At 33.1% G+C, this 12642-nt stretch overlaps 1 protein-coding gene across 8 annotated transcripts; it reads right to left on the reverse strand.

The window, feature by feature from the left end:
* Nucleotides 1-622: 622 nt before the first annotated feature.
* LOC129302310 (uncharacterized) lies at nucleotides 623-8962 on the reverse strand. Of its 8 annotated transcripts, none has more exons than XR_008591251.1 (15): nucleotides 8604-8962; nucleotides 8210-8292; nucleotides 6007-7325; nucleotides 3563-4007; nucleotides 3270-3479; nucleotides 3092-3184; nucleotides 2938-2995; nucleotides 2496-2795; nucleotides 2165-2424; nucleotides 1791-2072; nucleotides 1524-1608; nucleotides 1308-1433; nucleotides 1150-1237; nucleotides 967-1065; nucleotides 623-875 (listed from the first exon to the last, which is right to left on the reverse strand). XR_008591251.1 is itself a non-coding variant. In XM_054941085.1 (7 exons), exons 2-7 carry the CDS (start codon nucleotides 1823-1825, stop codon nucleotides 804-806), a joined length of 615 nt encoding a protein of 204 aa, XP_054797060.1. In that variant the 5' UTR covers nucleotides 1826-2072; nucleotides 2165-2489; the 3' UTR covers nucleotides 623-803. The 8 variants fall into 8 exon arrangements, 1 of the variants encoding a protein (XP_054797060.1); XR_008591250.1 differs by having other exon boundaries at nucleotides 2920-2995; XR_008591254.1 differs by having other exon boundaries at nucleotides 2496-2995; nucleotides 8604-8754; nucleotides 8847-8955.
* Between the last annotated feature and the right edge of the window lie 3680 nt (nucleotides 8963-12642).

The raw sequence follows: 12642 nt of genomic DNA on the forward strand, positions 1-12642 counted from the left end.
TTGACTCTCATGGTCTTTTTTTATCATGACTAAAGTATGCTTTAAGTTAGAAGCAATTTATGAAAAGATATTTTACTTATCCAATATTATACTTTTATTGAGTAGTTGTAACACAAGTATGGTTATTTTTATTCATACAAGCATATGTCACCACTACAGAATTATGCATATTTGATGGTTATTTTCCTTTATATTTGACGGTTAAAAATCGTTAAATAAGACACCGTCATTTATGCAGCTTCATATACTTGACAGTTATTTTAACTATCAAATATGCAATATTATACTTGACGGTTCTAAATAACTATCAAGTATAAGGTACAAGAACTTGCTTTGACTGAAAAAACAAGGTTATATTTGACAGTTAGATGTGAGAACCGTCAAATATTTATGTATATATTTGATGGTTATATTAAATAACCGTCAAATATAGTAACATGACGGTTATCAAAATAACCGTCAAATATGTTGTATAATTTTTTTATATGGCAGCTGCGTTTAAGCAACCCCCCTGCAACAAAGTTGACATTATTTCATAATCCAGACAATCCAACAAATATATATTATCAACAGCAACATTCTTTTAAAATTAAAAGAACATGTACATATATATATACGCATATATACACAGTCACATTAATTATAAACAAAAAAGTTGCAAATCTTAATCCTAAATCACAATTTTATCCTAAAAAATGAAACAATAATTCTATCCTAAGCCACATTCTTTTTGCCTTCAAGCTAGACCAAATGTGCACTCACTAAATGCATGAATTTTGCATGATCCAAAGTTGAAATATATGTTAGCACCACTCTTCCACGACTTCATTGATGTGTGCATCCCCAAATTCTTCACAACAAGCGTCATCATAATACTGCAATTTAAATTATAACCATATCAAAGTTAATTAGCTAACTAATGAAATTTTGCCATATATAAAACGTATATTTAAATTAAATATGAACCTTGGTAAAGATTGAAGTCTTGGCGTGAGTGATGATGTCTTTAATGAATCTCATCACACAATATCCACAGTCCACTGAATCTGGTCTTTGATGTGGGCACTTTAAAAACAAAACAAACAAAATATATTAAATTATTAAATAATCATTAATATATACTTGAACAATTAATGTTTAAACACGTACCCTTATTACTATCCATGTGAACAATTGGTCAAATGGTTTGACCCTAGGGACAGTTAAAGATTCATCCGTGCGGTACAAAAACACAACCCTAAAAACACAAAAGTTGGTAAGTTTGAAATATCAAAAAACACAAGTATGAACTTAATTAATGCACTTACTTGTTGATTAATTTCATCATATCTTTGCGATTATTCAGTTGTCTGCTAGCAGAACACAAGTAATAGATGGCCAATTTTTCATATTTTTCTTTAGCTGGATCAAGGGCAATCAGCACCCAATGATCCCTAAAATAATTAACAATTGTAAAGAATATATAACAAGTTGAAATAGTTAATAAAATTGAGAAAACACATTAAATATAACAAATAACTAACCCTTGCACGTAAGGTATTAAGAATAACCTCCCCCCTTTTTTAGTAGTCCTAGCTTTGAATGAATTGCATAGTTGCTTTGCTTGATCTTCACGATCAGAGTCCCGAATGTCATGAAAAGCAGCAATGTCATAAGGACAAATGAAGGCAAATATCCTAGTAAGGTTATAGGGCACGACAAGTGTATGATAGAGAAACCTAAAATTAATAAATCAAATAGATTAGTATATATTTATAAAAATAATGACTACTCTTATGCAAAAGAAGTACCTCAAATAAAAATCCATGACGATCGTGCTAATCATGCCATGGTGGAGTACTTCATCTATAGAGTGTTATGTGATTGGTATGATCTCTGTCATACATACCATGCTCGAATGGGACGTCTACAGCAATAAAATCATGAATACTCCTTTGCATGGTAGCATATGCCCCTAGTAAAGTCAGGAATTTATGTGACAATTGAGGCTCCATCTTTTGAAGCAGGGGAGGTGCGATAATCTTTGACTTATGGCCAGTTGATTGTTTGCTAGGGAAGTCTTTTTCCTTAAACTATATACCAGAGATAGTTAGAGATCTAAAGTTATTATATAGATACCTTATCTTTGTTTAAGATCAGCTTTATAAATTATGTATATATGTACCTTATCTTTGTTAGATATTGGCCTTATAAGGGTGGTGGGCCATGCAATAAAGGTGCCCAATACATCTCCTACAGTCATCACATCCTCCGTTGGAATGGGCAGCTGATAGTTGTCATCCAAAGAAACCTTTAGACAAACTCGTATGTTGCCTAAAGGAATTGGCACATTATGTATAATGCCCCTGGGGACATTATACATTATACCAATTGCAACCACACGACGATCTAGACTGTTTGCTAAAAACTCACATTTGGCTTTACCTTAAAGCAATGGAAACATTTATAATTTATTAATATAAAAATGAATATAACTAAAAAAATATTAATATTACCTCAGGAAGGTTCGGATGAGAAGGCTGAGCTACGGTGCAACTGTCTCTCTTACTATTGGGACATGAGCAACACATCAACCAACTGATGCATCCTATCAACCTTATCTTTTAGTGCATTAAACTCAGCTAAAGAAGGTGTTGCACCTTTTGATGGCTTTTTAGTCCCAAATACTTGCTTCTTAGTGATGCCAAAACCAACACCCTTAACACGTCCGGGGTGGTCAGGATTATCCAATGCCTGACCCAAGATATCTTCATCCTCCAGACGCTCACTCTTTAAGACTTCATCTGAGATAGCAGCTTATGTGACACAAATTGAAAAACTTAAATTACTTGTTTGAATGAAAAAATTAAATTTACTATGTCAAATTAATAATTACACATTTATTAGCTATCTCCTGAACATGCTCATCTGTAATGTTACCCTCTTTATTGGTTCAACCTTCTATGAAAAGAACATGGCGGGATATGCTACTAACTCCTGTGCCTTCTCGCTCAATCTATGCATGTCAATAGCAAAAGAATTAGTAATTAGCAAACATAATAAATAAATGTGGAGTAATTTTAAAATTAATAAATTAGTAATTAATAAATACCATCTTTTCCTCTATGCCTGAATACCCTACACGATCTTTCTTAAAAGGATAAGGATTTTTCTTAACCAACTCCTGATTTTGTTGGCTCAATTGCTGTGAAAAAAATTAAATTCAATTAAACTTATAATATAGCATAATATTATTAGAAAATTAAAATCAATTGGTAAAGTAAAATCACCTGAAATTCCATTTGAAAATGAGATGCAACAAATTCATCCCATTGTTGTTGGGTTACCAAAGGTTTAATTAAAGTGGAGACCTCGAAACTAATGTTTCCACCTGCTCTTTTAATATATTTTGATCCCACAAAATATCGAAAAGAACTCATTCCTCTCCCAGCTATTTAAAGGACATACTTCCTTTGACTAGCATCAATTATAAATGCTAACTGCAAAATATTAGTATGTTATTAGTAAATTGATAAACTATTATAGGCACAATAGTCACATAACGGTAAGTTAACAAATATACCTCTACTTGTTCCCAAATATATTGCCTCATAGATTGATATGCCTTCTTCCAATTTCTGAGTGTGATAGGCACATTTTCTCTTGCCACAGCTCCAATATAGCTGATGAATTCATCTTTATTGTCCTTAATCGATTGCCCTTTAGCATTCTATTAGAGGGGATATTTTTGTCTGGCTATCCTCCATCTATTCACTTCTGTCATCAATACTAAGCCCTTTCTAATCTCAATTGCCTCATCCTGAAGCTGATCATCATTCATTGTTAGACTAAGAGTAGCATTGGGAGTATCACTACTAGCTATAACATTAAGGCCATTGCTAGGGTCGACACTAGGGCCGCCACTTGGATCGACGCTGGGACCACTACTGAGGTCAATGCTGGGGCCACCCCTGAGAACATCAAGGTCATTATGACTTTTGCGTTTACCTTTCTTAAGAGCCATTTACCTATAAAATGCAAGAACACACATAATTAGAAAATCAATGGACATTTGAAATAATTATTTACAAAATTAACCAAACATACATGTAACAGTTATTTAGAATAACAGTTATTTAGAAAATAGAAGACCATATGCGATAATTAAATAAACACAAGTAATAATTATTTATAAAATAAAAACACACATGTTTAAGTTGGTATTTTCCTTTTTCTTGTCTTCTTTTGATCTTTTCCTTGCTTACTCTGGTCTTGAATTCTTTCTCCTCTCTTTGATATCCAAATACCTTCAGTATGATCATTTCTCATATAGAATTCATCACCATCAGTGAAATTACTTTCAAGTGACGTTCCTAAAAATGGATCATCCTCAACAATAGCATCATCCATGTCTTCAATGAATTTGTTTGTTAATAAAATAATGGACCAATTAGTTTTAGTAGGATCAAGAACATAGAACACTTGTCAAGCCTACGAAGCAAGGATGAAAGGCTCATCTTTATACCCTTCTTTGTTCAGATTCACCTGTATCAACCCTGAGTTATCATCAATTAAAAAGCCATTTTTATGGTCAACCCACTTGCAACTGAAGATTAGAATCTAAAACTTTACATAATCTAACTCCCAAATGTGCTCAATTACCCCAAAATATGACATATTTGCGTATATTGGGTTGTTGTCTTTAGAGCTAGTTACATGAATTGCATGAGCAATAAGAGTGACACCACTATTTTACATTATACTTTGACTATCTTGCTCTTTAGTATAGAAGGTGTATCCATTAATAACATAGCTACCATAAGAAGCTACTTGCATGCTCAGATCTCTAGCCAACCATCTCACTTTTTTAGAAACAGAATCAAGATTCATGTTGAACATATCACAAATATGTTCTTTCAGCCAATGTGCAAATTGCTTATCATGTTCTTTTACATACCAAGTTTCACCTCTATTGGGATTATTTTTCTTAAGCTTAGCCAAGTACTTGTCTACAAATTCTTGAACCTCTTCTGAGTTGTGCAACACATAAAGATGTGCTTGATCCCACTGTAAATTTGAGACAGTAACTATATTATTTCCTATTATTCCTTCCCTACTTCCCTTCCCATATGCCGAGACATTGGTAGCCTAACATAATAGACATTTTTTAAATACTCAGTATAAAATTCAACCGCTTCTTCACTGACATACCATTCAATAATGCAACCCTCAGGTCGACTATGGTTTTTGATATATCCTTTTAATATCTTCATATAACTCTCCACAGGATACATCCATCTTAAATAAGTTAGGCCACACATTTGTACCTCCTTCACTAAGTGAATGGTTAAGTGAACCATTATGTCAAAGAAAGCAGGTGGGAAATACATCTCCAGCTCACACAATACATTTACAATTCAGCTTTGTAACTTCAGCAATTTGTTGAGATCAATAATTTTACTGCAAATGGATTTGAAGAAGAAACATAATTTTGTGATTGTGTCTCGTACCTTATTAGGTAGAATAGAACGTATTGCCATCAGAATAAAATTTTCCATCAAAACATGACAGTCATGAGATTTTAAACCCTTCAACTTTAGGTCTTTCATTAACACAAGGTTTCTAATATTTGATGAGTAACCCTCTAGAACTTAAACTATAGCAAGAAACTCACAAAAAGAAATTTTTTCTTTTCTAGACAATTTGTGAGCTGCTGGATGAAGAAAGGTGTGACTCCCCTTCTCCTATGGTGCTAAGTCTTCCCTTATCCCTATAGAAAGCATGTTTAACCTTGCATTGATGCTATCTTTGGTCTTTCCAGGAATATGGAGTAATGTACCAACAATACTTGTCACGCCCCAAAAATCAGGTGTGACCGGCACAGGATATGGGCACAAAATTCATATCCCTTAAGCCTTGATCGGAGAAACTCTGAAATTAATATATTAAACACACTAATAGAGTAATTAGAAATTGTTACAATATTAATTCAGATATTCAACTTTAAAAGAAATATAAGGATCCTACCTGTAGTCTATGTGGAGCACCTGAGGCCAGACGCCAACGTAAGTATAAAGTTCAAATTTTTTATCAAATTAGGATTTGACTGAAATAATTCTTCTACTTCAATTCAGCAATAAAACTCCTAAGTGGATATCTCAGGTCACGAGTTCAACTATACCATCTGAGACCAAAATATCTTTTCCAGTGAATAACGTCCCAACAATAAATAATAGAACATAAATAAAATGAAAAGTTTGAAATAGTTATATAAGTTAAATAGACAAAATTTTCATAAAAATTTTATAAACTTCATAATAAAATGGCTCTATAAATTTCAAATAAAATCTCAAATCATTAAACTATCATAGAAAATGATATTATCACTTGATTTCAAGAAAGCACATAAATGAAATAAATATTTATAAACAAATTACTAAATAAAAACCAATAGAATATGAAATCATCAAACGATTGGATTCATAAATATAGGGACTTATCAGAACAATTAACAAACGTGGACACATAATCCACGAGGGTAACTAACCAAACGCGGCTTATGCCATGAAAACAAACGTGGACACTCAGTCCACGAGGGTAAGTAACCAAACGCGGCCAAAGCCACGAAACAAACGTGGACACACAGTCCATGAGGGTAACGCAAATCAAACGCGGCTTGAAGCCACGAAACAAACGTGAGTATGACGCTCACGAATAACCATCCCTCCATTCCACGTGCGTTGGCCATCGCACGGGGCTAGGACCTCCTATAAACACCCTACTAGCTAGGTGTACCATGGCGCGCCAAGGGCTAACGGAACTGCCGTTAGCAACCAGTGTTCCGTATAAAGTCCATTTTTAAAACCATTTTCAAACATGCGAGAAAATCCTCACTTTCAAGATACAGTTCTCATTCTCAAAATCAAACTCGCATGAACATTTTTAAGTATTAAAAACTTGCCAGAATAAAATTTCATATCCAATACTCATGCTTGCATTTATTGAATAATCAAAATTTCAAAGTCGAACTCGCATGAATCATTCTCTGTATCACGCCAATATTTGATAAAATAAAAATCTCATAATCAAAGTTCAAACTTAATTTAATTGATCAAATAACATTTCAAATTTGATAAAGCTAATTTCTCAAAATAAAGTAAAGTTAATCAACAAATATCCAATAATTGCATTAATGCTATTAAAATGATTTCCAGAAAAACGTAATATTCTAGTAAAAGAAATTTTGATTAAAAAAATCAGTTGGGACGCTATCCACTTACCTGAAATTTCTCCAGAAGTCAAATTTCTCCTCTCAACTTTAATCAAACTTCTTCTCTTCCAAACACCTTATAAATCATATTAAAACTTTATTCAACTCTCAGCCAGTACATTAATTCCATTTCAACCGTCTAATCGGTAATCTACTATAATACATTTGAAACATGAAAACTAAAGCTTTGTTTAAAAGATATTCATCATTAGCAATTTGTCAAGATACTAAATACATCCTTTTCAATCCCCTCATAAAAAGAAATAAAAAAAAACTCTAGCATTTAAATATTTTCTCAACAAACTATCGGTCTCCAAGCACTCTAGTAAGCACATATTATTAATTTCATAGTCAAATGTCCTTTGCAACTTTCAAGTCAAATTTATAGATTAACAACATCTAAGCTAACTCTACTTTCTACAAGAATTAATGAAATTTCAAAATCAGGTTCAATTCTCCTAACAAGCATTTTAATAAACATCTCATAAGCACTAATCTCCAAGTGTCCCATTTAAGCTCTTCTCTTCCACTTTCATTCTAACAATTACTTCAACACCAGCCATTCCAAACACATTACTCTTATTGTAATCATTTACAGAACATCTTGGAAGTGCCCACAAATAATTCTCATAATGACATTGTATCAATCTATACAATAGTATTCCATTTAGCCTTGAAACCAACAACCCAACACCATCAAGAAAATGCATTATAACAGCACCATACACCACAACTCATTCATTTAAAATTTTTTCTCATGTCTAAATAAATAAATTTTAGGTATTTCTTTCAAGCAAATTTCCATCTCCAAGCCTAGAATAATTAAAATTCTCAATTCACATTTCCAATCAGCACCTAACAATAGGAAAATAATTGATTTTATTTTATCAATCTTATCCACATTCCCTAAACTCTCGGCCAAATAGCAGAAAGAAAGAAGCCAAAGTTCAGATCTCGTACCCTTTCAAGGATGAGCATGCCAAAAGCTAGAGGAAGAAGAGATACAATATGAAACTTATCTAAACATGAGTCTCCATCACCACCTTGCACCCACAGCCAACAAAATCATAGTATAAGAAGGAAGTAAGATAGAGCCGACTTTGAAAAAAAATGATGAGGACCAAAACACTATATAGCTCAACACTCCCTACAGCTAACCGAAAAATTAAGGGGTTCGAAGATTTCAACTTAGCAACCGACAACAATAAAAGAAAAGAAGAACAAGAAATCTGCATCATTCACGGCTGGCAGAAGATTTCTTTTCTCTTTCCTCTCTTTTTTTTTCCAGTTTACTTCACTGTTCCCATCCAACACTACACGCACATAGCAATAGAAAGAAAGTGAAGTTTCTCACCTTAGGCAGTCAATCACAAACGCACAGGGAAGCACAGAACAGAACCTACGACTGAACAGGGGAAGAAGAAGACAGCACAATTCCAACCTCCAACCCACTAAATTAGTTCTCTTACAACCTCAAATCAGCTATTTACTTGCTTCATCATCAACTAACAGAAGAGTGGGGGAAGAAATATGGTCAAGAACAAGAAATAAAGCAGACATGGGCTGGAAAACAGTGGACCAGCAACAGAAAACGCACAGCATCTCAGCTCTCTCATCAGCGATGGCAAAGAGTGAAGGAAGAAGAGAAGAAATCGGAGATGGCAGAGGAACGGAGACCAGATCGCACGAGTTCCAGAATATTCTCTCCCTCCCCCTCCGTCAAACCGAGACGGAAATAAGGAAGAGAAGAAAGAAAAAATAAATCTGATATGGGAGGGGTATATTGGTAATTTCGCAAAACTAAAGTCATAAAAATCAACTCCTTTTTTTTTGTTTCAGCAGATTCGAACTCTGGACCAAGTGGATGACTTATACATGCACTTCCACTATGCCAACACCCATTGTTGTCAAAATTGTTCCAAACATAAATAAAATACACTCTAAACAAATTATTATGTGTTTATTTTTATTTTATTTATCTAAGTCATTACAATACTATTACAAACATTTTTTTCGATGTGCATCACATCAAGAAAATGCCTAACATACAAGACCTTCCAATATGGTAACTTGAAAAAATAGACATTTTCTTCCACCCACTTGTCCCAAGGTGCTTTGAAAAAGGTTTCCCAAATTCGATATACAAATCCTTAACCTGTTCAAACAATTGGTCACCAATCAACATTAAAGGTGAGCCACATTCTTCTGAATTCCCATTAAAATATTTCTTCAATTGTTGATAATTATGACTTGGATGCAACCACCTACGATGTCCTATATAAGCATTCTTCATACCATGTTCCAACCTAATTGAATCTGTGTTTTCTTCACAAATAGGGCATCCAAGTTTCCCTTTTATACTGTACCTTAATAAATTACCATACGCTGGAAAGTCATTTATGGTACCAAATAACAAGGCTCTCAAATTAAATTTTTCTTCCCTATACCCATCATACACCTCAACCCCTATCTCCCACAATAACTTGAAGTCTTCAATTAAAGGAGCTATATACACATCTATGTCATTTTCGGGCTATTTTGGTCCTAAAATTAGCATAGATAGCATCATGTATTTACATTTCATGCATAACTATGGAGGCAAATTGTAAATTATCAAAATCACTGGCCAAGTGCTATGGGTACTACTTTAGAGCCTATGCGAATTCATTCCATCTGTACATAATGTAAGGCATAAGTTTCTTGATTCTTGTCCAAATTCAGGGTACTCATGATCAATCCTTCCCCATTAGGGAGAGTCAACAAGATGCCATAGTTTCCCATCTTTAATCCTCTCATCCACATGCCACGTTAAATTTTTTGCATCTTCTTTGCTATTATACAATCGTCTTAATCTAGGCATAATAGGAAAATACCATAATGCCTTCTCTAGACTTTTCCCATTATCTTTGAAGCGTGATGCTTTACATTTTGGACACTTAATTAATGATTCATATTCATTTTTAAATAATATGCAATTATTTGGGCAAGCATGAATTTTCTCATAACTCATGCCAATAGCACGTAACATTTGTTTTGCTTGATACTTGTTAATAGGAAGCTCGTTCACTTTAAGTAGCATCACTTTAAGAAGTGCAAGCAATTCACTAAAGCTCTTATCACTCCAACTGCTACTCGCTTTCAAGTTGTACAAACTTAACACCCCTGACAATAATGTGAACTTGATACAACCATTATACAAAGGCTCTTCTGCATTACTTTTTAATCTCTCAAGCATTTCAGGACAATCCTTCAAATCCTCTTCAATTACCCTGGCCATCTCTTCAAGATAGTCTTCCTCATCAACCTCATATGTACTTGTATCAAAATCATATGACAAGTAGCTCTTACTATAACCCCGGCTTGCATCTCTTGTCTCTCCATGTTTATGCCAACACTTATAACTATGATCAATTCCATAACATATTAAATGATCTTCTAATTTAGATGCACAAACCTACTTCATCAGACAACATTTTACACAAGGGCATACTATACTAGTATGATCATTTGTGTGCTCCAATGCAAACTTAATAAACTCTTTCACCCCATTCAAGTATTCCTTCGTTAATCGATTGGAAGACATCCATTCCTTGTCCATCTTCCAGATCTAGAAAGAATCATTTTGAGGAAAAGTGTGATTAGTGACTCATTGATATTAGGTCTTTATCAATCAAATAATGAATCATGAGTCATATGCTTTCACACATAATTCCTCAATAAACTTTATTGACTACAAGTACTAAAACTAATTTGAAGAACTTAGTTTTAGTAAAAATTTCAGTTTCTATTAATAAGTAATAAAACTTCATAGCTTATAATCTAATTCACTCATACTTAGTTAGGATAACAACCAAATTCACAAAAACATAATTTCAAAGATTTGAAACTTAATAAAGCCACAAATTTTGTTACTATTTAATAAAATTTTAGCAGCATAACGACTTATAATTGAAAGTTTCTCGGGCATTTTACCCTCTCTTTAAATTAAATTCAATCCCTGTACAGTTTAATCAAATTTAATTCAACAACAACAAGTCAATTTCTGTAATGTTAACTAAAAAAATAAATGTGAAATATTTTTACTCTCTTAGTTGATGGTTAAGCCAAAAAAAATGCCAAACATCTAGCTAGTGTCATGTGCACAAGCATGCATTTTTCTACTATATTTTTGGATTCCAATAGCAGTAAATCAAAATATATCTATGCCTAATGGAATACTTCAAGAACAGTATCCTCTCTATTTTTTTTCTTCTCTTCAATGAATCTTGATTTTTATCTTGACATAGGAATTAAAGAACTACCAAATAATGATATCTCATCTTTGGATTCTAATAACAGTAGATATATAAGCTACACTCATAAATATGCCTTGAAAGAGATGATTTAAATAAATGTTAATTTTGATATATATATATATATATATATAGGCTAGATTCATAGATATATAGGCCATATTCCATGTGAAATTTCCTAAAAATAATTATTTTGTTTACATATACTTTATGCCCTCAGATGCCAAGATAATCATAAATCATTTTTCCCTATAATTGACCATTATTTAGAAGTCCCCCAAGTTCTAAAACTTTTTCTCAATACTATATATATAGATAATTAGATATTATATATTTCCAGCTCTCTTCCTCATTTATGCCAACTATAAATTATAAATTGTAACGGATTAGCCTAAGTACTTGGGTTGGGTTATGAGCTGTCAACTAATAGGCCAATGGCTGCGTTTAGGCTTATAAGAAATAGGCTTAATGGAAAAGAATTGGGTATATGAAGGAATAAAGCAATGGTAGAAGGCAGAGAAGAATTTTGTAGTCCCTTCCCTCTTGTATTTCCTCCTTCGTCCTCCCTAAGCAATATTCTTCATTTTTACTATACTATTCAGGCACTTTTCTTTCTTGTTGACTATTTTCGATGATTAATTGCCTGTTATATGTACGTGTGATTGAGAAATTGAGGCAATAACACTTGAGAATCTTCATTCAGTATATTTTTGTATTATTAATTTGTAAAAAGGGTTTCTCTAATTAGGTATAATAATTAGTATTCCAATCTAAGTTTTTTGGCTAAGAGTGCTTGGGTGATTTTTAATTTCTTAGAGGCATTCTGTCGAGCACCTTGCATGCATCCATGGAAATAAAAGCAAACAACATTAATGCGCTTTCACTGAGCATCCAACCATAGCAAAAAATGATCAATGTAAAGCAAGCAATCCAGTACAAGTATCAATCACAGACCACAGCTACCACAGTCACCAATTTGAACCTACAGCATTTGAACAAAAAAAAGAGAATGAATAGCTTAAACATACCTCAAAATTTCTTCAGTCAATGCAGCAAATTATAGAATAGAATAGCTTCAATGGATTCCACCAAGTTGACAAA

This window comes from Prosopis cineraria, unplaced genomic scaffold, assembly GCF_029017545.1.
Source record: "Prosopis cineraria cultivar Desert tree isolate PC_DT_omini unplaced genomic scaffold, ASM2901754v1 PC2, whole genome shotgun sequence".
Taxonomy (NCBI): Eukaryota; Viridiplantae; Streptophyta; class Magnoliopsida; order Fabales; family Fabaceae; genus Prosopis; species Prosopis cineraria.

Coding starts and splice junctions, on each gene's coding strand:
- LOC129302310 (XM_054941085.1), bottom strand. CDS start 1,825: ATGATTAGCACGATCGTCATGGATTTTTATTTGAG. Junction 1,238..1,307: donor ATGATGAAATTAATCAACAA/GTAAGTGCATTA, acceptor TTGTGTTTTTAG/GGTTGTGTTTTTGTACCGCA. Junction 876..966: donor AGACTTCAATCTTTACCAAG/GTTCATATTTAA, acceptor TTTAAATTGCAG/TATTATGATGACGCTTGTTG.